This window comes from Pipra filicauda, unplaced genomic scaffold (assembly GCF_003945595.2).
Source record: "Pipra filicauda isolate LSUMZ 115617 unplaced genomic scaffold, ASM394559v2 scaffold143_size2779998_pilon, whole genome shotgun sequence".
Lineage (NCBI taxonomy): Eukaryota > Metazoa > Chordata > Aves > Passeriformes > Pipridae > Pipra > Pipra filicauda.
In genome coordinates, this window is record NW_024103918.1 from 2,590,012 (window position 1) to 2,615,947 (window position 25,936).

At 42.0% G+C, this 25,936-nt stretch overlaps 1 protein-coding gene and 1 long non-coding RNA gene across 2 annotated transcripts; one reads left to right on the plus strand and one right to left on the minus strand.

Annotated features, from left to right (window-relative positions):
• Positions 1–330: 330 nt before the first annotated feature.
• Positions 331–25,936, minus strand: LHCGR (luteinizing hormone/choriogonadotropin receptor). Its single transcript, XM_027710819.2, is given in 12 exon segments — positions 331–497; positions 499–1,702; positions 3,953–4,033; positions 9,762–9,947; positions 11,157–11,231; positions 11,893–11,961; positions 14,643–14,720; positions 14,813–14,887; positions 15,437–15,511; positions 17,061–17,135; positions 19,718–19,789; positions 25,758–25,936. Coding segments are annotated over 12 exon segments (2,286 nt in total). The 3' UTR covers positions 331–380.
• Positions 11,167–14,838, plus strand: LOC113982524. Its single transcript, XR_003538787.2, has 3 exons — positions 11,167–11,196; positions 12,164–12,264; positions 14,223–14,838. It is a non-coding gene; the product is annotated as an uncharacterized LOC113982524 (long non-coding RNA).

Consider the following 25,936-nt stretch of genomic DNA (forward strand, 5'->3'; position numbering starts at 1 on the left):
TGTGTAATTGGAATCTTCTGTTGATGAAACGAAGGGAGGCATCTAGTTTAGTGCCCCTTTCTTTAACCCGACAATGCCAGCACACCTGACAGGAGTGGAAAAAGAAGGCATGAAAGGTAGCAGACAGGCTTTAAATACTCCAGTGAAGCAGATCTGGAGAAAAAGAAGCCAGACTGCAATCACTGTAGTGGCTGTTAACATCAAGAGCAACCTGATGACTCCTGGGCTCCTCTGGTCCCCACTAAAGAAGAGTTTTGCCTAATAATCACCTTCTACACCTGTCATTACAAAGGAAGAAAAAGGAAAATACCACTTTGAACATCAGAACAGTTATGTTGCTTAAGAATTATTGACTGGCATTTTTATTTATTGTGAAATGCTCAGGACATTAGAAAATAATCCCTAGTTACTAGAATAATTACAACTGGCCTTGCAAAGTGCTGCATCTCTTGGCACTCTGGTTTAATTTTCCTTGTAAGACATTTTGTCTCGCACTGCAGGATATGGCTTCTCTAACGCCGACAGGAGCAGCAGCGCTTGTGAGGCTTTGCTGGGGGCTGTGGCTGAGCCGCCGTTCTTGCAGTTGGAGGCATAAGCAGAGAAATAGTTCATCCTGTAAAGCTCTGCTTGGCTCTTGCAGCAACCGAGCTTGCTCATCAGCAGAAAGAAATCCCTTCGAAATGCTTTGGTGAAAATTGCGTAGAGAAATGGGTTTGCACAGGAGTTGACAGGGTAAAACAAGACCAGCAGGATCTTGGAGTTGGTCACTGTGATGAGAGGAACTTTAAAGGCAGCGGATATGGCAAAAAAGGAGATGGGGGCCATGCAGGTAAAGTCCGTGAATATCAGTATTGCCATTCTCTTGGCCACTTTGGTATCTTTATTGGCAGCTACCAGCTCTGGGTTCTGAACAGCGATGTAAATCTTAATGTAGCAAGCGCAAATGACAATGAAGGCAACAACATTCAGCACCAAGATCAGCAGTATGTAGGCTTGGGAAAGACCCGTCTCAATATCCATGGGCAAACAAATGCTGACCTTCATGTAACTGCTGACCCCTAAGAGAGGCAGCACTGCTATCACAATGGAGAATATCCAGCCCCCGAGCATGATGGGCATGGCGTGCCGCAGCCGCAGCTTCCGATCCAGCTGCATGGCGTAGGTGATGGTGTGCCACCGTTCCACGGTGATCACCGTGAGCGTGTACACCGACAGCTCGCTGGCAAACACCGTGAAGAAGCCGGCGGTGCTGCAGCCGCTGCCCGTCTGCCAGTCTATGGCGTGGTTGTAGTACTGACCGCTCGTCTGGGCGTCCACAGAGGCGATGAGCAGCAGGTAAAGTCCCATGCAGAAGTCGGCGAAGGAGAGGTTGCACATGAGGAAGCGAGGAACAGTGAGCTTATAATGGCTGGTTATGAGAACGAGGAGGACGGTGAAGTTACCGGCAATGGCAAGGATGTTTATAAACCAGATCAGGACCCTGAGAAAGCTGTATCCCAGGATGTCCTCGCAGGGATTAAATGCATCTGGTTCTGGAGTGCATGTGAATACTTTCGGCTGGCAAAAGTCATACTCAAAGTCAAAGCCGGTCATTTCGCCGTCTTCGAAAATGGCTGAGTAACTGTAAGGAGAGTTTTCTTCATCTGTGAAGGAATGTATGTTCTTTCCTGCTGACCACAGCAATGTGTTGTTAGAATCGTATCTGTAACCATCAAAAAAACACAACCCCCCCGAATAGAAGTGAATTATTTGTTTCATGCTGCTCGCAGTCTTTTGTAAAATACAACAGATAACAGTTGTTTTAAAACAGTGACTTCCTACACGTGTTTCTACAGAGTGTTTACAAATAATGAAGCCTTGTAAGGATGCTTTGTGTTTGGGTAGCAGCCTTGGAGAGCAGCAGAGGTCACAGTCATACCCATGGGAATGCTTTCTTATACAACTCACTTATTTGTAAGTACTTTATTGTGATTGCTTTGTAAGTGAGCCATCGTTCTCATGCTGTCAGTTGACTGTAGTCCAAACTACAGTTACACTTGAATTGATGGATTACAGGTTTGAAGCATATAGGTTTATCAGACAGTTATAGAAGCCACACTAAAATAACCTAAGATAACTGTGTGCAGTTACCTCCCTTAGGAAAGGCACTTAGCAAATGAATTCCTGAGACTATGTATGACTTGGGAAGTACTGAGGGATTTGATATTTGCAGTATTATAAAGCAAGGAGCAGAAGTGCATGTTAACTAAATAATTTTGATGGCTAGGAATTTATTAAATCTAGTCTGGACCCAGTGCCTAATTATAAACGTTTTAGGTGTTCAAAATAGACCTCCTTAATCTCTGGGTCATCAAGAGTGTGGTGATAAGGCCACCAAAGAAGAAATACTTTAAACGAAACACTGTCTTTTATGGCATTTCCCTGCCATAAAAGGTACCTATTTCACAACTTCCCAGTCATCCTGACTGTGAGTGTTTGGTGGGCAAACACTCAGTCAGCAGCGTGAGACATGGAAAGCATCTCTGAGGGACAACTCTAGAGAAAACTGGTAGCTTTGGGTTAACTTAAATACATGCTTATGCTTCCACATCTACTGAAGTATGTACATTAAATGATAGTTCTGGAGCAGGGTCTTAACTGGCAAATGAAGCAGAGCTGCTTTTCAGCTATTCCTGTTGAGCAAATAACTTCCAAATCTTGTCATCCTAACTCTTCGTATAAGAAAAACTGGCCAATGTCTTGCAATTACTTGCCTTGTTTAAACTGGAAGAGCAGGGAATACATTTGATTCTATTTATTAATAAAAAATGATTGTGATTTTCTGAGAGGCAGTGTAAACATGCTGCCATGAGCAAGCAGCTTTTTTTTTTTTTTTTTTTTTTAATAATAAGAACTTAGGACTTTCAGATGATTTCTGCTGTGGTTCTGCAGCCATTCAGACCATGAACCATGAGCTTACTTCCATCTGCTTAATATAATTAAGAATTGCTGGGATTGGGATTTACCAAAGCAAAAAGCTTCAGGACCCAATAGGCTGGGCAGACTGTTTAATGCACAGGAGGAGTGCAACAGATGCCATTCCAAAGCAAACAGATAGATAAAACCAAATGGCAAGTGTAGGAGGCCTCACCAACCAGCAAACAAGATAATGTCCAATGAAGTCATTACTCCAATGAATCAATCACATTTCAGCTGTATTTAGCAACTGAAATTTTGTGACCATAACCTTGTTTTTTCTAGACTTTACAATGCTTTGACGCCACATCAGGGCTGCTGGGAAGTCCCAAGGTCTCCCATTTAGCTGTAGAGGGGTGAATAATAGCAAATCCTTAAACTTCTCCCTTGAATACTGGGTTAGAGCCTGTGTAATCCAGCATGGTCAACACCACAGTTTTGATATTAGCCCTTCTCATTGTCACACTGAACACTCTCAGACAAAACTCTTATGATATGAAAAGACATGTTTAGACCGAGTAAACCACTGGCATGGGGTCATCACACTTCTAACTCAGGGACTCTATTTCTACCATGGAAAACTACTGATATACAGACTTCTAATTAGCCTTTCTATAGGCAAAAATAAAAATATTAACAGTAGCAGCTCTTATTTGAATCACACTAACAACTGCAATTATCTCAGGGCACGGAAAGTCTCCATGTAGGCCATTCACTTTTAAAAATATTTAATAACTGTTTTGAAAGCCTTTCAAGAATTCAGAAGAGAAACTGGAGTGAGTAAAGCTCATGATATCATGAAGGGTTTTTTTCCCTTTTCTTTTGAGCATCAAAATCACAAATCTTGGTTTAATGATAGTAAAATTACCACTGTGCAACTTGTAAGGGTGACTGAATTGGCAGCCAAAGACATGCTGTTTAAGAAAAACTCATGAACAGCAGCAGAGGGAAGTCTGTATTTGCTACTTCCAGCATCTGTATGCAGAGAGGTACTCACAGTATTTCGTTAGTTGGTTTCCTCATGGTATTTTCACACTCTTTGGAGAAGTTGTCAAAAATGGAAAGGAATGAATTTTGTCTGCAAGAAGGATGAAAAGAAAGTTAAGTTTCAAGCTGAATTTTGGCCAAAATCCTGTCTTCTCTGCAAGTGATCTTCACAGATATGTAAGGCAAATTAGAGTTTGGTGTCATGGCAGCACGAATATTCACGTAGACATCTGGAAGAAGAAAGGAGAAGGCTTCAAATACTGTGACAATAGGCAGGACCAAATGGAGGGCTGTAAGGATGGTCTTTCAGCTTGTTTGTTGTTTATGATGTATTCTTTTACAGTGAAATAACTCAAGCTGAAATTAAAAGGTATGTGTTGAAATATTGTATTGAAGTGGGCCAGATTTTCCACCAGTATGAATGGTAGCAGTCACACTGGCTTTTAGAGAAGTGACTGTTAACAGCTGGCCCAACACAGAATCACAGAATGGGCCTAGTTGGAAGGGACCACAGTGACTCTCCTGGTCCAACCTCCCTGCTCAAGCAGGGTCATCCTAGAACACATGGCACAGGATTGCATCTAGACAGTTCTTGAACCATTTCCAGTGAGGGAGACTCCACACCCTCTCTGGTCAATCTGTTCCAGTGCATGGTGCCCTGCATAGGAAAGAAGTTCTTCCTCATATTCAGGTGGAACTTCCTGTGCATCAGTTTCTGCCTGTTGCCTCTTGTTCTATTGCTCACCACCACTGGGAAGAGCCTGGCTCCATCCTCTTGACATCCTCCCTTCAGATACTTATAGACATTGAGAGGGTTGCCTCTGAGCTGTCTCTTCTTTAGGCTGAACAGGCCCAGCTCCCTCAGTCTTTCCTGGTAACAGAGATGTCCTTAATCATCCTTTTCACCCTCTGCTGGACCCACTCCAGGAGCTCCATGTACCCCCTGTACCGAAGAGCCCAGAACCGGACACAGCACTCCAGATGCACCTACTAGGGCTGAGTAGAGGGGCAGGATCACCCGCCTTGTCCTGCTGGCAATGCTTTTTCTAATGCACCTCAGGATCCCATTGGCCTCCTTGGCCACAAGGACACACTGCTGGCTCATAGACAGCCTGTTGTCCCTCAGAACCCCCGGGTCCTTCTCTGCAGAGCTGCTTTTCAGTAGGTCAGCCCCAGCCCCAAGCATGGGGTTATTCTTCCACAGGTGAATATTTTAAAAACTGTCTGGGATCTGGATGTAGACTTTAATGTTTGAAGTAAAGCAGTTTGAAAAGAACAAGTTGAAAGACGACATATTTGGCAAAATCTCTGATTTTGGGGCTTTGAAAGTATGGGCCAGGTACTCTATCAGTATGAATGAAAATGGCTTTGTCTCACCTCACTGCTGCAACAGCAGTAGAAAGAACCAGCAAAAACACTAAGCTCATTTGTGTACTCTTAAGAGAATCAGACACCTGGAAACTTATAGGACGTTCTATGTATAATGAGAGAAATAAGATACCAATCTAAGACCCTGCGTGATGGTTATAACAACAGGATGGCAACAGAAATGATTTTTTTCTTTTAATTTCTTGAAGACAGGGTGCACCTGCTTCCTCCTCTCCCCCTGCCACATATAAGCAAGTATAAGAAAGTCTAGGGAACTGAATGCTACCTTCCACCTCCCTTACATGGCTCAGGGAATAAGTACACCACAATTGAACCTCACAAATCTCAAAAATATTTAGTCTGAGGACTTTATTCTCCTATCTTGGCACCATATTTCACCGATTAGAGAGTGCAGTCTATAGGTGCTATATATATATTTTTGGGACATGGGGAGTAAGAACTGGTGGGTTGACTGTATGTAGAGTACATGGCAACAAGAAGGAGGTACAAGGAGATAGAAACAGGCTGCAGCTCTGTGACCATGATTATACAAAACCACACAGATTCTTCCCTGTGTAACCTGGCAAGGTCTTGGGAGGTCTCAGTCTCCAAGCCCTTGTGCTTGTGGGTGACTTTAACCTGCCGGATATCTGCTGGGAGCTTCATACTGCAGAGAAGAGGCAGTCAAGGAGGTTCCTGGAGTGTATAGAGGATAATTTCCTTCATCAACTGGTAAATGAGCCTACCAGGGGTAAGGCCCTGCTAGACCTACTGTTTACAAACAGAGAGGGGCTGGTGGATGATGTAGTGGTTGGAGGCCGCCTGGGGCATAGTGACCACGAAATAATAGAATTTTCAATCCTCAGGGATGTAAGGAGAGCCATCATTAAAACCTCTACTCTGGACTTCCGGAGGGCAGATTTTGGCCTATTCAAAAAACTAATTCAGGGCATACCCTGGGAAACAACCCTTAAAGGCAAGGGGGTCCAGGAGGGATGGACATGCTTCAAACAGGCAATTTTGAGCGCACAGGAACAGGCTATTCCAGTGTGCCGAAAGGCCAGCCGGAGGGGAAGACGGCCGGCTTGGTTAAATAGGGAGGTTCTGAAAGAAATCAGGGATAAAAAGAAAGTTTACAGACTGTGGAAAAAAGGGCTGGCTACTTATGAAGAATTTACGAAGAGAGCTAGGTCATGCAGGAAAAAAATTAGGGAAAGAAAAGTGGAATTTGAAGTTAATTTGGCTAATTCAGTTAGGGATAACAAAAAGTCCTTTTATAAATACATTAATAGCAAAAGGAGGGGCAAGGAAAACCTCAATTCTCTGTTGGACTTGGAGGGAAATATAGTTAACAAAGATGAGGAGAAGGCTGAGGTACTTAACACCTACTTTGCCTCAGTTTTTAGCAGTAAGACAGGTGGCCCTCAGGACAACTGGCCTCTAGAGCAGACAGACAGAGACAGAGAGCTGAATAGCCCTCCTGTATTCCAGGAGGATGTAGTTAGCGACTTACTGAGCCAGCTGGATCCTAACAAGTCTATAGGACCAGACGGGATCCATCCCAGGGTGATGAGGGAGCTGGCAGAAGAGCTTGCCAAACCGCTCTCCATCATCTTCCAACAGTCCTGGCTCTCTGGGAAGGTCCCAGATGATTGGAGGTTGGCGAATGTCACCCCAATCCACAAAAAAGGCTGCAAGCAGGACCCTGGCAACTACAGGCCTGTCAGCCTGACCTCAGTGCCTGGCAGGGTTATGGAGCAGATCATCCTGAGTGCAATCACACAGCGCCTTCAGGATGGACAAGGGATTAGACCCAGCCAGCATGGGTTTAGGAGGGGCAGGTCCTGTCTGACCAACCTGATCTCTTTTTACGATCAGGTGACCCGCCTGGTGGATGAGGGGAAGGCTGTGGATGTGGTCTATCTGGACTTCAGCAAGGCCTTTGACACTGCCTCCCATAATATACTCCTGGAAAAGCTGGTAGCCCATGGCTTGGACAAGTGTACCCTCTCCTGGATTAGGAGCTGGCTGGAGGGTCGGGCCCAGAGAGTGCTGGTGAATGGAGCTGCATCCAGCTGGCAGCCGGTCACCAGTGGCGTTCCCCAGGGGTCTGTGTTGGGTCCAGTCCTGTTTAACATCTTTATTGATGATTTAGATGAGGGGATTGAGTCCATCATCAGCAAATTTGCTGATGACACCAAATTGGGAGGGAGTGTCGATCAGCTGGAAGGCAGGAGGGCTCTGCAGAGGGATCTGGATAGACTTGAGAGATGGGCTGATTCCAATGGGATGAAGTTCAATAAAGCCAAGTGCCGGGTCCTGCACTTTGGCCACAACAACCCCCTGCAGCGCTACAGGCTGGGCACAGAGTGGCTGGAAAGCAGCCAGGCAGAAAGGGACCTGGGGGTACTAATTGACAGGAAGCTCAACATGAGCCAACAGTGTGCCCAGGTGGCCAAGAAGGCCAATGGGATCTTGTCCTGTATCAAAAATAGCGTGGCCAGCAGGAGCAGGGAAGTGATCCTTCCCCTGTACTCTGCGTTGGTGAGGCCACACCTTGAGTATTGTGTTCAGTTCTGGGCCCCTCAGTTCAGAAAGGATATTGAGGTGCTGGAGCGGGTCCAGAGAAGAGCAACAAGGCTGGTGAAGGGACTGGAGCATAAGTCCTATGGGGAGAGGCTGAGGGAGCTGGGGTTGTTTAGCCTGGAGAAGAGGAGGCTCAGAGGTGACCTCATCACCATCTATAACTACCTGAAGGGAAGTTCTAGCCGGGTGGGGGTTGGTCTCTTCTCTCAGGCACTCAGCAATAGGACAAGGGGGCACGGGCTTAAGCTCCGCCAGGGGAAATTTAAGTTGGATATCAGGAGAAAATTCTTTACAGAGAGAGTAATCAGGCATTGGAATGGGCTGCCCAGAGAGGTGGTGGATTCACCATCCCTGGAGATTTTTAAACGCAGATTGGACGTGGCACTGAGTGCCATGATCTAGTAAATGGACTGGATTTGGACCAAGGGTTGGACTCGATGATCTCGGAGGTCTTTTCCAACCCAATCGATTCTATGATTCTATGATTCTGTTGTCATCAATAGATGACAAGGAAAAACAGACAGAGATAGGCCTCTTATTCCTTTGTAGTAGCTGGTCATATAGGAGATAACAGCCTCTTGCTTGTACAGGGTTTTTCCAGCAGGCAGTGCTGTGCAGACAGGTAATGCATTAGCACTGCTCTGAACCCTGCTGATGCCACAGGGAGGGGAGCAGTCGTTTCCTGATGTGCATGGAGTTTCCCTGCCCCCACTTCACTAAGAAAGCAGTCACTTAATATAAGAAAGTGACTTTCTATAGCACCCCAGTTCTTACAGAGCATGGTCATGTTGCAAAATCAGGTACCCAAAAATTCATCAGAAATGTAGTTTTCTTTATCAGAACTTTTTTTTCTTTCTGTCCAAGAGTTGCTTCTGCATTTATTACACTCAGAGTCTTGATCTTGGACTGAATCAGAGTTCAGTAGCAACGGAAACCCTTGACAGTAGAATCTTTGCTCTATTCTTGCAGAATCAAGGACCCCTTAGTAAAATGAGGTAGGCAGAATAAGCATAGCATCACCCCTAATTTTAGCCTAAAGAATTGTATTCCACTCTGCCCTTGCAAGACAGTTCTGAAGTGAAGGCATGCAAGTGACACAGATCAGGCTGCTCACAACTGACTGCTCAGTACGTTTTTTCTGTAGCATTCGTTTGAGACAGATGAGAAACAAGGCATCCTCACAGCTCAAACTAAATTGATTTGGGGTAGCTTTGGCTACCAACAGAGGGTTGGTTTCTTTGAAACATAAATGCTGAAAAATTAGCTCCAGTTGTCTCAGATTGGCTGTTTCAAATTAGCTGATGCAAAGCTCTCTCTGTGCCATGATTTCCAATTGTGGGGAGAACAATACTGTCTAGTATCTGAAATGATTGGAACTAAACCAAGTAATATCTTTCTATAGACTTGTGTCAGGCCCTAATTTTAGTGGGTAATTGGAAGCCTGCCTTTTCTACTATGTCATCATATCACCTGTATTAATTAAGCTACATAGCTAAAGGCTACAGGGTTTCTTTTTTTTTTTTTCTTAAGGCAACATACTGTTGATCAAGATCTACCTTCTGCATGCCAGTAGGCTTTTTAATTGAGATACCAAGAAAAATATTTAAGCTTTAAGCAAACTTAGACTAATGTTCCTGCTGGCAGATCCAGGGCACAGGATGGGATCCATTTCTGCTCTAAAATAAACGGACATCATTTTCCTGGCTTTAGCAGAGATCTGTTGTTTCATGCAAGGCCCTGCTACACACCACAGCTTCGCTGCTACTGGAATAAAGATAATCAAACCTTGTGAGCTGAATAAAGAAGAATTGGCATTTTGGAGCTTCTGAAGTACCGCAGTACAATAATGTGCTATTTGGACTTACTTTTCTGTCCTCAGATTTCGAAAAGCACAGCAGTGGCTGGGATATGTTAGAACAGCTTCCAGGAGACTGCTGAATTTATCCAGTGGTGGCAGTCTCTTTAACGAGTAAGATGATGTTGCATTTAAGACTTGAATGGCCTCAAGCCCGTAACTAGGCAGGGACTCCAGCGCTGTTGAAGAAATATCCCTGTGGAACAAAGAGAGCATTCTCTTTTCTTTTCACACCTATAAAAATGCCACCAAAGCACCAAATGACAGTAGGCAACAGCAACTCAACTTTTCACAAAGGTCTAAATCTACAAAGCCGCTTCAGCACCTGATACCCAGTTCAGAAACACGATCGGTGAAACTACAGAGCAGTGGGGTAAGAGTATGCCTGTGGCTCAGGAGCCCCCAGCGAGGCAAGGAGCTCACTTTGTCCTGGAAAAACTGAAGCCCACCGCTCCAGGTGCTGTGCCCTGACCTCTCTCTTGAAATTCACTGTGCGTGGAGTGAGGGATGGCTCTTTAAGCCAGACACAGAGAGAGGAAAGTGGGAAAATGTGACTCTCCAGCCAGCTAACAGGTAGGACACCCTCCTGGCTCTCTGCTTGGCTCTGAAGGGCTGTTCTAGGTGTTTTAATTAAACGGCTACCAATTAAAGCCCCAAAAGAATCCATCATTCTTGCCAACACAAACTTAAGCAGCTTGGGTTGGAGTAACTTCAGAGGGGCTCTTTGTGTGAGGAAAGGCCATCAACAGGAATAAGGATTTTCAGAGTCAGGCCATTAAACAAGGGAAAAAAGGCTACAGTTGTGAAAATGATATTAGTAATGCTGTGTACCGTAAAGTACCAATGAAAGGAACAAAAAAGGCACGTGCAGCACTGAGTGCTATTTACAGAACAACATGCTGTGTTTTACTGCATGGAGTTACAGCCAGTGCAGCCCTCCAATAAGTACTTGATTAATAAATCATGAGGATGATAATAATGTGTTTTATTCAGCACAACCTTATAGCATGCAATCAGCTAGTTCACTTTTATAACTAAATTCTAAAATAATGCATTGTAAAAAATATCCATGCTACTGAAGAACAAGTTACCTTGCAATGTTAGAATATAAGACACAGGAAAAGGATCACGAGAATCTGACACAAATAAAGCAAAGCCCAAAATATCTAAGAGGTGGAGGTCAATCCCAACAGTAGAAATGGCTGATGGGTGTCTGTCATAGAGCAAACCGAGCCTTTTGCCCTGTAATTTCATGGCATCTCATTGACATGTTTTCACTTCATAAACAGAGGGTAAGAGATCAAATCTCTTTCCAGACTCAAAGCTTGTGTTTGTTGTGATGTCACAGCCCATGTGGCACAGCACAGTTCCCATGGGACACTCAGGTAACAGAGTGGATACTTACAGGACATCTGGCCCTGTGGCCCCTCTCAAAGCATCGTTGTGTATCCGCCTGAGGTTCTTATTGTCCTTCAGAATTCTGTGGATTCAAACATGAACTCTCTTTACATCTGTTTTTTAAAATATCCCTTTTTTGGTTTTCCTTCTCACACCTATTTCAATTCCTTCTCCCATCACATAGGTGGTTTTTGCAATACCTGTCTGGGGAGTACTTGTAATTCCCATGTGACCTCTCCCTCTGCTGATGCCATCAGATTGTTATCATCTACAGTTAAACCTGATAAATTCCAAATTTTCCTCACTTAAAGTAGGGACGACCAGGCTAGTTCTTTCATTGTGGTGGCAGTGTACAAAAATGCAGCAAAAGTTTTGCCCAAAACAAGAGGCTAGTCCCAGAGCATGTGAGAGGGATTTAAAAACTATTGATGTTTCCAGACATAAACTGTAGGTTCCTCAGTTTTGGCTGTGGTTTCAAGTTTTCCACTGTTACTGCTAAATTTCAGAATTTATGAAATTTTATTAAAAATTATGAGCTTTTCTCATAAAAACTGCTATACTCTAAGGGATGGTGTTTCAGACAAAGCAGTAAGAGCTGCAGGATTAACACTGAAAGATGTATTTTTCTCATGAGTATTGGGAAATACAAGACACAGTCAGTTAAGCTGAAGGAAGACCCTTTGACTGTGTTTGAATTATTATTTACTGAACTGTTTATTACTGAGGAGGGAAAACATACTCACAGTTGATTCAGCTTTGTCCCATTGAAGGCATGGCTGTGGATATCTTCAAATCCATTTTTATACAATTTGCTGGGGATTAAAAAAAGTGTGTAAGGAAAAAGGATTTGGTAAAGGCGAGATTATGGTATGTATTGCAAGTTTAAAACCTTAATGCTGCATTCATTTTAATGTTTAGAGGGTTTGCTTATAAAGAACAAAGGTAACTATAGCACAACTTACGCTGACTCTAAGAAAGTTGCAGTTTAAATTCCCTAAGCACCTTCCTGTTTAGCTGCTGAAGAGAACTTCTGCTGATGTTCAGATCCTCTCCCCTCTGAGGGGTTTGTCTGTGCCTACCTGCGGCTGAGATCCAGAAATAAGACATTACTCCAGGTAAGCTGTTTCTGGCACACAGACAACAATCTGGAGACAGAAGACCTGGATTTTGTGGTATCAGCAAGTGCAAATCCAGGGCTAGAGAAGTGTCAGGTGGAAAGCAACTCTAAAGCCTGGAGGGTGCTGCTGGATTTTAGATCCTCTGTGGACACACAAATCTTCCAGCAGCCCAAGAGGCAGCTTTGTAGAGAGGCAGGGGCAAGTTGTGCATCATCCAGCAGTCAGTGAGTTACCAGCTTCTCCAAAGTGCTGCTGCCAGGCTTGATTTGTGCAGTGGAAACCTTGCTGTCCCTTGCACTGCACAGGGACCCTTGATGCCTTTCTTTGTTCTTGATTCCCCACCCTGGGGCCAGATACTTAAAGGCTGGGCTCTCCTACACCTGAAGTCCAGCTCTTTTCCTTCACTGGGAGATCTAACCTATGGGTCTATCAATATGCATTTGTGATATTAAGTTCATGTTTCCAATACAAATTCAATATAGTCACTTGTATATAAATATTTTTTATTTATTATTAAGTCATAATAGAAAACTTGGCACAATTTATAAATTAAACAACATTTCTGTTATTGCTTTTCCACCTGCTTTTGGGAGAGCACAAAGTGGGCCTATGGAGCCTGCTCCCAAGAATAACTGAAGTGTGTGGAGCACCTGGCTACATTTGATAGGAGAAGGCACCTAAGCACACTGCTGAAATTAGTGATTCCCTTAAAAGCCACAACTGTATGTAGGATCGATTTCCCCATCCACATGAAACATTAACTATTGAAAAGGCTAATTTAGCTATTTGTAGTGCAAAGTATTACTGCAGGCTGACTTTATACCTTCATAGATTACTTGTGTTTCACCAGACCATGCTGTAACAAGAGGAATTACTTCAGCTAATTACAGCTAACTGCATGGGGTGGAGTTAACATGTAGCTCTACAATTAGGAAACCGCTGCTAAGACAATTCTTTTCTTCTTCTGATGAGCTCCTTATCACAAAAGGATGGGAGAAAAAAAATGATTGTTGGCTCTTCCCTGTCTTAGACTCACTCCCACTTAATACACTTTAGGGTTACAGTAAAAACTTTAAGCACCTTTCTCCATCTCTTTTATGTTCATTTTCCTGCACCATTAGCAGAATCATAATTTTGCTGAAGTTATTTTGAGAACTTGTTGGGAGGAAAGAGGGTCATAAGATGAAATGATGCACTAATCTAAGCAATTGCTCCTCTTTAGCATCGTGTAGGAGCAGCATTCAGTCACATTTATGCCCACTTCCTCTATTGGTTTCAGAAGGTATTGGTCAATACATAAAATCTGTGTTGAAATTACTGTCATGCTGACACATCAGCTTGATGAAGAGCCTGGTCCACCAACTGCAGTTCTTGCTGGTGTGCACAGCTCATTTGCAGGTGCAAATATTCGTGGAATTTTGTGCAGGGCTTTTGGTACGTGCTTGTCTCAAGGCAAAGCTCCCATTTTGGATGTGTACTGCAGTCTGGTCCACAAAGGTGCTTTACTGGGCTCCACACTGGTCTTTGTGGTTACAGCACGAAGTAGGTGGCCTGCTGCTGCCCTCTATTGCTCAGCGGGTCCTTCCTTGGGAGACCCAAATTTTGGCCACATCCTGAAAAGAGGCTCAGTCTGTGATTTTTTCCTATTTCAACACGACTTTATGGAAGTTTTTGTGAGGACAAGGGCACTGTGAAATTCATACATGGTTTGTGCTGTGCTGGCAGAGGACATCTCACCTTGGCTTTCTGCTGCTTTCTGTGTTCCTCAGGTGGGGCATCTCACAGCATCAAACCCACCCATCTCACAAGTAGCTGTAGCAATGGTTGGCTAAAAGGAAAGTCTTGGGTGTGGAGAGTTATAGGAATCAATGTAAGCTGAGTCAAAAAAATCAGGGTAAGAAGCAGCATCAGTACTTTGAACCAATTTTTTTTCTCTCTCTGTCCCTCTTCTTCAGAGGGATCCCGTGCAGCTGAAGCTCAGCAGTATTAAATCAGCTCTCTCAGTCTGCTTGGCCCCTGAAAACACTATTTCATGAAACTGCACCCCTGAGGGAAGAAGAGAGACTTTGGCCTCCAGTGCAGCTTTTGGAGTTTATATCCTGTTGACGGTATTTTTAAAAGCAACATTGCATCAAAGATGAAGATTTAGATCCCTTGTTCTATTTTCTTTCCTATGTGAAGTTATCTTCTGCATAAAACTTCGTTCTTCAGCTTGAAGAAGACCTCTATGTTTCTTAAGCATTTCAAATTTAACTCACAATAGAGATATATATTTTATGGGGCTTAATGTCAAAATTTTTATGAAGTCAACTTGCTTTTCTCAAGAGAAGTGTTATCCTCGCAGAAGGAACTGGAGCTAGGATTATTTTACTCACAGTGTCAGTGATTCATTGTTCATCCCCTGGAAAGCATTTTGTGGTATAATTGTCATACGCAAGTTATCACAGAGCTCCCTTTGGAAGAAAGAAAAAGAGGTATTTTTGTCAGCAATCCAGGAAGAAGATGGAAAAGACTCACAGCTGGGCTAGGTTGTGTCTCTACTTACAAAATAAAATGAGCTTCCAATGAGAAGATCTGTGTCAGGTCTGGGAATTGTCTTATTCCAGTGTTACAAATGCTCCTAGAGAAAAGCATAATTCCTGTTTATAGGAGAAAATATTACCAGAGTGGATGCAACAAGAAGTTGACCTAGTAGGTTTGAGTGTAACAGTGCATTAAAAGGTGACAAATATAATTTTTAATTAGGTTTCAAATGTGTTAGTAAGACCTACAAAAATTAAGTTTTGCAGAATTCTCAAGCAGTGCCCTGGAGAAGCACTTTCTCTCTACATTAAACACGAGAAACAGATTTGAGTTACCCCTTTTATATAGTGCCCTGTCAGTCTGAAAGCTTTATTCTAGAAATAAGCACTTACCAGAACTACTTTGCAGACTTCTGTTTTGTCCATCACTGCCCTGCCCTGCCCTGGCTTACTTTATTTTCTTGCCTATTGAAAGATATCACTATTGGTTAACTATACATTAAAGCTATTGTAAATGATGTATGTACTTCTAGTATACTATAATGCATGAAAAGCTTCTTTCTTCCTTACAGTCCTTTAAGTGATTTGTCTGCTTCAGAGAAAAGAATAAATAAAGCAAAAAGCAAAGGAATACAACTCTTTCTTACAAGTATTTTAGCCTTGAAAGATTTCTGAATGCTCCGTGCTCAATGTGCAGCAGATTTTTCGTGTTCAGGATCAATCTGTAATAAGGGAAAAATATTTCAGTGCTATAATCATTATAGATTTGGGAGGGTACTGAATTTTGCTTGTGATTTGCTTTCTCAGAAAACAGTCTGCAAATATGCTACTGGGTGCATTTTGAAGCACTGTTGGTAGTAAAAATGGCCCATAATTGTCGGGCAGTCAAAAAAAGACAGTGCCTGAATTCTTGCAGTTCACTGAGCTGAGATGATCTGGTTTGGATATCCTGGTCACTGGTGGAAGTGGACCATGGACTTCCTTAGAGCAGTTGTTCATAGTACCAGGTGCCTGCATGGATCTGCAGAAACTGGCAGCTGGAGTGAAGTGTATGAGAAATCCTGTTTGCCAGTGGCCGCTCAAAAACCAGGCAGATCTCTTTATCAAGGAGCACTTTCTGCACCTACGTTATCTGGTAAATCTATGTTTGCCTAAAGTCCAGTAACTATAGTTCAACTCCCTCCCTATGCATGACTTACAAAATTCAAAGGTTTTAGCACATGAAATTGCAAGAAAAGTTGGAAGTTCAAGAATGCCATTGAACCCACCTACCCAGAGCACTCATTGAATTTTGACTTGAGTGCAGCTTGGGACATCAAGCCCTTGCAATGTGAGGCTTGTAGAGCATTTGAGATTCAAAGAGGTTTTGTTGTTAGCCTCCTGAAGCTCTTTAATGGTCTTCCTTAGCTTTTTAGTCTTGGATGACAGACATATGTCAAGCTATCCATAAACTGTAGGTGAATGCATGGGGTCAGATCTTTTATTCCTTCCCTAAACCCACCATTGATTCTAGTGGAAGTTGGACCCAACCAGAGGTGGACAAATATGTATCTCTTGCTTATGTGAGTAACTGGCTTTGGTGACGTTCACATACAAGATTAAAAAAAAAAAAATGAAAAAAAAGAGATGGATTTGTCCCCAGTTACACAATTTTAAGCCACTCACTGGTCATGCTGTGCGAAAAAGGCAGTAATGAGATATTGAATCAGATTTATAGTTTCCAATTTCACTAAATATTTCAGAGCATTCTCCTAGTCATTGCTTTTAACTCTCTCTCTCATATGCCTGTGCTATGCAGGTCAAGTTTAAAATCAGTACATGTTCTGTTTGAGTAATATTTTAGTGCTCGAAAGAAGAGCTATGCATACTAAGCAGCTGAATTTAAATACTGTAGGACTTTGAAAACAGCATCTTCAAAAAGAAAGATTTTTCTCATCTGTTGCCATCTCGAATTGTTTCCCTGCTTAGAAAGCTTGACAATTCCAGTAGAAGTAGACATAGAGCTGCACTCCTGTCATCGAGCTCACTGAAAGCAGAGGGTTTTCCGGGCATGGATGTCTTTGCATGCTTTAGATCTCCAAGGCCAGGCCTTACAGAGCGCTCCCTATTTTATATGGTACTTTGGAGAGAAATGTTTCTCATCATAGATCTCAACTAAAGCCAACCAAAGTAATAGAGACAGATTTGGTCCAAGAATACTTCTCTGCAGACTGTTTACTCCTTGATGATCCTAAATCAGGACATGGATGCCTTTTTTTAACTGATGCTTACATTTCAGACAAGGTGGGAAGGCTGTCAAATGCACTCGCTTCTATTCTCTCCAGGGAGTCGCTCTGAGAGATTTCACTACAATGAAAACGGGAGACACAAAGCAACATATTAACAGAAAAGCCACCAGCAATGGGCTTTCCACTCTATTTGCTTTTTTTATACACAGTTGCTCAACCCCTCTTGTTTGGCAGCAGTGCCTCCACTCAGACATCGTGGGAGCCCATGCCAGTGGGGTTTGAGACAGACCAACATTTTGCTGCCTTGGCAAAAGGGAATGCCAACCCTTTGGAATAAGTGTCTCTGTAACAGCCAATCTCCATTTTCTCAGTAAATTGTAGGTAAGGTAGAGACTAAGGGCCAGAACTAATGTAAATAGAGTGAGCCCAAGCCTGTCAGCCTTTGGTCCTGCTTAGTGAATTTATTTCTGTGGGCAGCGATATAGATAATGTTCACGGTGCTCATATGCTATTATCAAGTCAGAATTATGGTCATCTAATCCACAGATGTAGAAATGCATAAATATGGATTCAGCACATTTTATGAGTAATTTTTGGATTTGAATGCCATTTTCATTACGTGCATGCAAACTGAAAGGAAGTGACTCTTTTTCATCATTACAGTGACCAACATGACTGTTTTTGTCAGCACTCTTGGATTTTGATGTACAGATGCTCCTATTCCCCATTTGTATTCAAGAGTAACCAATACTGAACACAGAGAAAAACAATCCACTTATTAAATGCTTGTTAAATGTCTGTTAGATTAAGATTTGTGGGGCTATGCAAAATTGAGCCTGAAAGTAAGTAGTACATATTGATGCATATATATGGGAAAGATTTTCAAAACAGTGTTTTTCTTGACAGAATTGACTAGAAGGGCACACAAAGCAAACCTAAGATTATACACTGTCAAGAAAAAAATGTTTTCTGAACAACTGGAATGCATCTACAAAATCAGTCAGTATTGTCACAGTTCTAAGAGTTAGCTTATTTCAATTACAATTATGAGAAAACAACTTCTTTTGCTGTTGATATAAAACTCCTTCAATCAGAATGAGTTCTGTATTTCACTTGTAGGGGCAAAGGAGGATGCACACTAGAAATCATATAGTAAATATGTTCGTATTTCTTACAGAAATATTAATGATTTTTTTCATCATCAAATTCAGTGAGAATGTTATTTTTGGTATTGCACTAGTTACTTATAAATGAAAGATGGATGTAGAATAAGTGGCTTGCTGGGCATCTGGTCCTCAGAGACTACAGGCTGAGAGGGAGCAAGTTCTGCCTGCTCACAGAACTTGAAGAACTTGGGTTTGGCGTCTGAAACTTGTGTCTTCCATAATATCCCCCCATCTGCCACTGGTTTTCCATTTACATATATTGGAATGACTTATGGCAGTGAGAATAATTTATCATCTCATTTGCAGGGGGTGATGTGCTGCCAAACAGATGATTTAGAGGTTTGTAATTTAAAAATATGCATTCTAAAAAGCAATACTAATTCAATACTAAATTCAATAAAATTATGAAGTGTTCTATAGATTTACTTCATAAAAAATACATTGATTTCTACGCTGTTCATTTGGACAGATTCATTAAAGGGACACAAAGAAATCAAATTAAATTTTCTTTGTGGAAGGGAAAGTGTCAATGAACAAGCCATTCTCTGAGGAGAATAGAACATGCATACATTTTGGGAAAGTTTAGCCTCAAGTCATACAGGTAGGAGAAATTTTGTAGGTTTAATTTGGTCTCCTGCGTGAAAATGGTAAAGTTCTCATTAATCATTCAGATGCAAGTGGATGCAACAATACAGTGCCACTGGATTCTACTACAACACTGTATTGCAGGGGAATACATGCAGCAGAGAAGTGCAAAAAGTGCACCTCGAAAAGAAAGCAGCAGCATTTGTACTGCTGCTTAGGTTCTGGGGGAGGTCATTCCCCTGTTCTTCATTGCATTGGTGTGTCATCAACTTTGTTCTTTATAGGCCATTCCATGAAGACAAAATAAAAAATAATAAATAAGGGAGTCTCAAACATGCCATCTTTCAGCTGGGGTAACAACAGAAAAAGGGGCAAGAGGGGTAACACGAGCCTTATGTCTGAGTCCTTGATGTTAAATAGATACAAAGCCAAGGGTCGGGAAGCAACAGAGACTCAGTGTGTAAAATTACAGCACTTGCAAACTGAAAGATCAAAGAAAAAGTGCAGTTCTGCTGATGCTCTGCCAAGCTTATATTTCACTGCAAAATGCCAAAGAAGTATCTTATTTGGGTATTATATAATGCCAAAGCTATCATTGCAGTGGTAATGTTTGATGATAGAAATCTATTCCCTCTGCTAATCAAAAGCTCCTCTCACCACTTATTAAGCTGTATCCAGTTCTCTCCGACAAGATTAATATTTCATTATGTGATCTGTTAAACAATTGTCAAAAATCCCACCTTTCCAAAGGACCTTTTATATAACATTTATAAGAACTAAACGCTATGTTTATCCTTCTCCAGTGGTTTGTTTTTTTTTTTCATCAATAGTATGTTTTCATCACATGTTTTCATATTATTATAAAAGAATGTTGTTTGGGATGGGGGTTTATGATAGAATTTTTAGCAAGAAATTAAGGAAAAACTTACGGAAAATATTGACAACTTACATGATGAAGGCATCCCTAAGTCCTTCAAAGGCATGTGATGGGATTACTTTTACAGGGAGATGAGTGAAGGATCTGAAATAAAGAAGAGACGGAGGAAAGGATTGTAAGGCATGGGGTTTCCTTGTTTATAGATTGTACCATTAGGGTAGGGAGAAAACCAATAAAGCATAATGCCACTTCATTTTTCCTGCAGTTCTCTTTACCTCTGGGGCCTGATCCATTTGTCATTGATCTCAGTTAAATGGAATTCAAAGGATATTGGGTCAGTTCCTCAACAGCATAAATTTGAGACTAATCACCATCAAATCAATAATAATCATAACCTACTAAGGAAATTTATAGCCTGATGAAAATGGGCTGCTACGTTCACAGTCAAAGGAAGCAATAGGCTATTTAAGGTTAGATCCTCAGAAGTGGGTTTCATGTAAAGTTTTCTCTATAAAACAGTATCTTTGCATTTGCTGGACCATGTTCTCTGCCCAGCAGTATCTCTGTAATGTTGCAGCATGGCATCCTGAATTCTCTGGCAAAGCTCTGGCTGTGTACAACGTGCAGAAGAGCTCCAAATGAGGCCTGATACAGTGTATTTTTTAATTTTTTTAATAAATTGTGTCAGTGTGGTTAGTTAATTCAAAGCGAGTGAATACTTTTCTTTTTAATTTTTAGTTACTCTGACTAGGAAGTTAATAATGATGTGGGAGACAGATTTGCATTTTACCACCCTAGTCCACATCTGAAACACAGTACTTCTACCAGCCAATTTATCTAGCAATGACCACACTTTCCCTGATAATGGCCATAGGAAAATATTTAACGTATTTCAAGATGTTATCTCTGTGCAAACAGATAATTGTTCCATTTTGCATTATAATTACAAATATCTAGTCAGAGACATTTGTTTCCCATCCTTAAAAATCCCCCACAAAGCTTTTTGACTGAAATGTTTCCGTGCTATTCATATAATTTGCTTTTTTTGTTGTTCTTGTCATAATCCTTTATATGAAGACATATGTTTACGTTGATCACTGTTTATGTTAAATGTTTATAGTTTTATATATGTATGTATGTATTTTTTTTATATGTACATATATGTCATACCCACACATTATAATGGCAGGCTGTCACACTCACATATGTCTGAGGGTTACAAATCTAGATGCACTAATGAGCCTGGCACTCACTTCCCACCTATGTTCCAAACAGTCTGTATGATTTCAGGCAAATAATTTAGTTCCCTTGCACCTTGTCTTCTTGTCAGTAAACTGGGAATAACAATGCTTCCCTACCTAAAAGGAGTGTTGTAAGGATATATATGTTTTTCACACTATTGTGATTGGGTCTAGATTGATGCTGGCATGTTTTGTTGTGTGTGAGATTTGGTTAAATCAGAAATGAAACTGTCATGCAGCTTGAAGAAGGTATTTTTCCGTGAAGGGAGAGACAGGTAGAGATAACCTGCAGTACGCTTGACACTCTGAGCTGAAAGGAAAAGAACTTCAGGAAGAAGTAAAAAGTAGAAGCTGAGAAATTCCTGCTCTATAACCCTGGCAGCAGGAAGCTCTCATAACTGCTCCATCAGCTCAGGCTCCTTGGAAAACAAAGCATACCTTTTGTGAAACTGCTTGCAAATGTATTATCATTTAAAAAAGAAATAGAAATGTGACTGAAAGTGCAAAAAATAAAAGCAAGCCTTGGCTTTTAATTACATCAGCCCATGAGCCTCCTACCTCCCTGTGATGTGCTGGTGAGCAGTGTGCTGGTTGTAACAGTGCATGGCTCGGGAGTGACCTGCTTCCCCAGAGTGCCAGTCCCCCTCCCTGCCTGCAGAAAACCTCTGGCAACAGTGATATGAGCTTAGCCACCTCAGCCATGTGGTTTAATTTAAGTGGGACGACCCAGCCCTTTTAATATGTAATGTAGGTTAAACTGCATGATGGCACTTAATCCATTCCGTATTTCAATTTCACTGGTTTTCATTTTTTAATTCTTGTGATTTCACCTTGATAGCTGAAACTATCTGCATTGACATTACCTCATCCCATTAAGCATCTCACAAAACAGAGCAGTAAGAGCTCTTTAGAAAATATTCATGGGGCAGTCTATCCCAAGGAAGCAGTGGCATAAAATCACTCTTGTAAATTTTTTGCTTCTGGGATATAGCAGAGGCAACTTGATTCAACCTGACAACAATTTTTATCCGCTAAAAGATAAGCCTCTGCTCCTGTGCCACCACATAGGCTCAAGCTCCAAGAGAAGCTTTTGAGAGCCCTAGATGCCCCAAAAGCTCAGGACTATTTCCAGTCCTGTTGAGCAGGAATCAAAGCCCAAGCCCACTCACACCACTGGAGGAAATCTCTGTGTTACAAAACTGGCCTTTTGCAAAAAGTGTTTAGTTGAACTGACAATAAATAATAATAAAAATAATTAAAAAACCTCACAAGTCCAATAGCAATAGGTATGAGTGACTTATTGTAGCTGGGTTGGCTGCTATATTTTAGTGTCTCCATTTTATAGGATTACTTGTATTTTTAATGCTCGAAAGGTGAACGCATAGGGTAGACTTGTTGGCAAGCATTTTATTTTGTGGTGACCTTAGACTTAACTTGGGAGGATTGTGAACACTGATTGAAACCACAGCTGGAAATGCACTGTTTTCCTAGGATTTTCATCAGCTTCTGGGGGGCAGTGTAAAGGGTTGGCATTGATTTTTAAAGCCCTGTATATTGGGCATTACCTACCTGAAATGCGAACTATGATATTGAATATATCACACAACCACTCAAAGAGTACCTTCTATGAGGTGATGATGGGTGACACAATACCTCCTATGAAAGACACTTTGGCCCTGAAACTGAATTCTTTTGACAATCCCAAAGAGCCAAATATGCCCCCAGTGCAGACATGGTAGAACTGCTGAGTTCTTTAGGCTTTTGCTACAAGTTTTGAATTTGATGTCTCGTAATTTGGTGCCTAATCATGTGCCATTCACCCTACTGCAGAAGCTCTGCATAGAGGGGCACACACAGGTACAGGAAAGTGAACATCACTATGAAAGGAAGTTTTTGAAGGGGCAAAAAGGTCTTAGGTATCCAATGCCCATTGCTGTAGAGCTGGAGTTGGGTGCCTTTCCACCTAAACTTTGCTTAAAAACCCAAAAGTACATATGAGATTTCAAAAGAAGGAAAATCTTATTTTGTTTCAAAATGTAATGGTGTATTAAAGATTATTTTTCTGCTGAGACTAAGAAGACGCATAGCAGCTATAGCCAAAATGGCATACAAAGGTGTCTGAATAATGGAAGTTCTATAGTGTTTGTGTAATGTCCAAATTAAAAACAGGAGCTTGAGAAAAGTAGGGTCAATTCAGAACTGTATAAAACAAATAATTCTGCAACCTGACAGAATTCTAATAATTTTGAAAGCCCTTTACAGCAATAATATGACATGGCAAGAAAAACCTGGGTAAAGAAAAATAGCTGAAATTTCCCTACAGGACATATACTTGGAATATAACAAATTATCAGAAGTACACTTGGAAGCACAGCTCATTACAGCACCAGGGCTTGAATTGCTCAGATGTAACTGGAGTTACATACTGGAGTTTATTTTCTTTACTGACCATACCTTTAAGAAGGACTTTTCTAAGGCCTGGTTTCTGTGTTACAGTTGCACCAGTGAAAGAACATGGGCACCCCAAGAACTGTGCTGGGAACAACCTGCAATAGCATTTTTTTCCAAAATTACTAGTGCACTTGCAAGCACCAAAGTGCACCCAGGGACATGTGACTATAAGGGGACAAAATCAACGTTCTCTTGTTTTGTCTCTCATACACAGAGCTGTGCAAGGGGAGAAGAGAGCTAGAAAGATTGGTAAAGTATAGAAAGAGAGGGAGTCAGTACTAACAAAGCTCAAAAAGCTGTATGAATAAGAGAGAGGGGAAGACAACAGCTAAATGGACACTAGCATGAAAATCAAAGGAAGAGATGAAAGGAAAGTAAAAGAGGTTGAACAAGAACTAAAAAAAAGAGCAAGAATACATGTACACCTGTAGGGTTAGTGACTACATTCACCTTTACAGCTTTGTAATTGCATGATGAACATAAGCTTTCTGTTAAAAAAAAAACCCAAATACAAAGAAATGGATATTTAATAATATAGTTTCAGGTTCAATATAAATCAGGTTAGATGTCACTTGGAAGTAGAAGGAGCTGGGTATGTCCATGAATGCAGACTGAAAGACGGTGATTTTTTTTTACCAAGTGTAAATATTTTCTTTGTAGGAGTATTGAGCAGAATTCTGGTTGAACTGTTTTCTGACTATAAAGTTGTTTTCTACAGCCAGCCTAATAGCTGGAATTTGTGTACAATCATCACGATTAAACGTGATTTTAAAGGTTGAAAGGAAAAAATTCTTCTCTTCTTTTTTATCCATTCCCTAGCCCTGTGGCTCTCGGTGAAACATAACTGGCAGCAGCCATAAACCCATTATCTGTCTTAACCTGATCACTGAGGTTGAGATGTGGTTTCTTCTTGGGGTGGCAGATGGAAAAAGGAGAAATAAAAGAGTAAACCAAAAAGGAAAATAAAATCATGTAAGTTTAGAGATTTTGATAACCTCTCTGGGCTGTGACCTGCATTGCCCTAATAAACATGTGAAATCCCTGCAAAAACTATCCTCCCTATTTGTTTCTGCTGCTGCAGGCAGTGGATTTGATCGATCCACTGCTGACTCTGCATGTGGTACAAATACTGGTGAAGAAAAGTGCTTGTTGTAATAACTATGGAAAGTGTATCCAGCTTCTACTAGGGGCTCTGCTTTCTCTGACACTAAGGTAACACAGGGAAATACAAATACAGGAAAACAAACTCAGGACAGAGATTTTTCTAAAATCTCTGACTTTGGAGGAATGGTTCACATGGCTCTGGATTAACACAATTTAGCTTTTCTTCCTCCTATCAACTCTTGAGCTAGGGAGAAAGGAAAGAGGAGATCAGGGCTAGTATCATCCCTGGGGAATTTCAAGAGCACGTTAAATTTACAAACAAATCAGATGAAAATGGAAAACACAGGCTTTGTTACCAAAAGGGGCACAATAAGAAAACTGCAGCTCAGTTAATCCACAGATAACCAATGGATCCTAGAAATGGCAACTGTCCTATCTGCTGCTCCTCTAATCCCATATTTTGACGCCATGATTGTTTAGATCAGTGCTGTAATTGAACCCATAAACAACAAAACAACACTTGAATACCTACAATTATTTGGTGTGGTCTATTAGACCATGAGCTTGGAGTATGGTGTGGGAGCAGGGAAAGGGAATGCCCGTGATTCCTTGTTGCTATAATGTAATACTAATTCCCAGAGAAGAATTAGGTAGAAAGATATGATGGACCACTCTGCAGGGATCAAAATAGCTGTCAAGACTCAGAGCAGCTTTTTAACTAACAGAGAGGGAAAAGAAATTAGTCAATAACTTGTCACTGAGCTGGACCTCAAAAAGAGGCAACGAGCACAGTGAGGAGGATTTTCATGCTTCAGTATAGGCAGGACAATTAATTGCACAAACTTTGGGAGAAGAGGTTGCAAGAAGTCCAACAGATTTGTGAAAGAAAAAACAAACCCCAGAACTGATGGAAGGTTTAAGACCTCTCAACCTTTTAATCAGATTTCTTAAAAGATAACCACGCCACTACAAAGCGCTGATTTTGAAATAGGAAAGGCAGCTTATGCCTCCTGCCACAGCGGGAGAACACAGAAAGCCCTGATACCCGCACCCCTTCCCTCTGTCACTGAGGGCAGTGGAGAGCGGGACATTTTGCCCACCGGGAAGAGGTCCCGAGAGGACGTGCGTCTCCTTCCTAAGGGGGGGGGGAACCCAAACTCCGCGTCTGGGTTTCGTTTGAAAGTTTGACAGTTTGAAAACTTCAGTCCCAAGCTCCCCACCTCCGCGGGGTGAGGGATGCTCCAAGCATCCCGCACGCCCGGCGGGAAAGGCACCGCTGTCCCTCCCGGTCCCCCCGCGGGTCCCGCGGTACTTACGCGCGGGCGGGCGCGGGCAGCGCCCCCTGCGGCGGGGTTGGGCAGCGCAGCGCGCCCTGGCTGCAGGCGCAGCGGGACGGGCAGAGCCCGCCCGCCGCGGGCAGCGGGAGCAGCGCCAGCGGGAGCACCGGGAGCAGCAGCAGCAGCAGCGGCGGCGGCGGCAGCAGCGCGGGCACCAT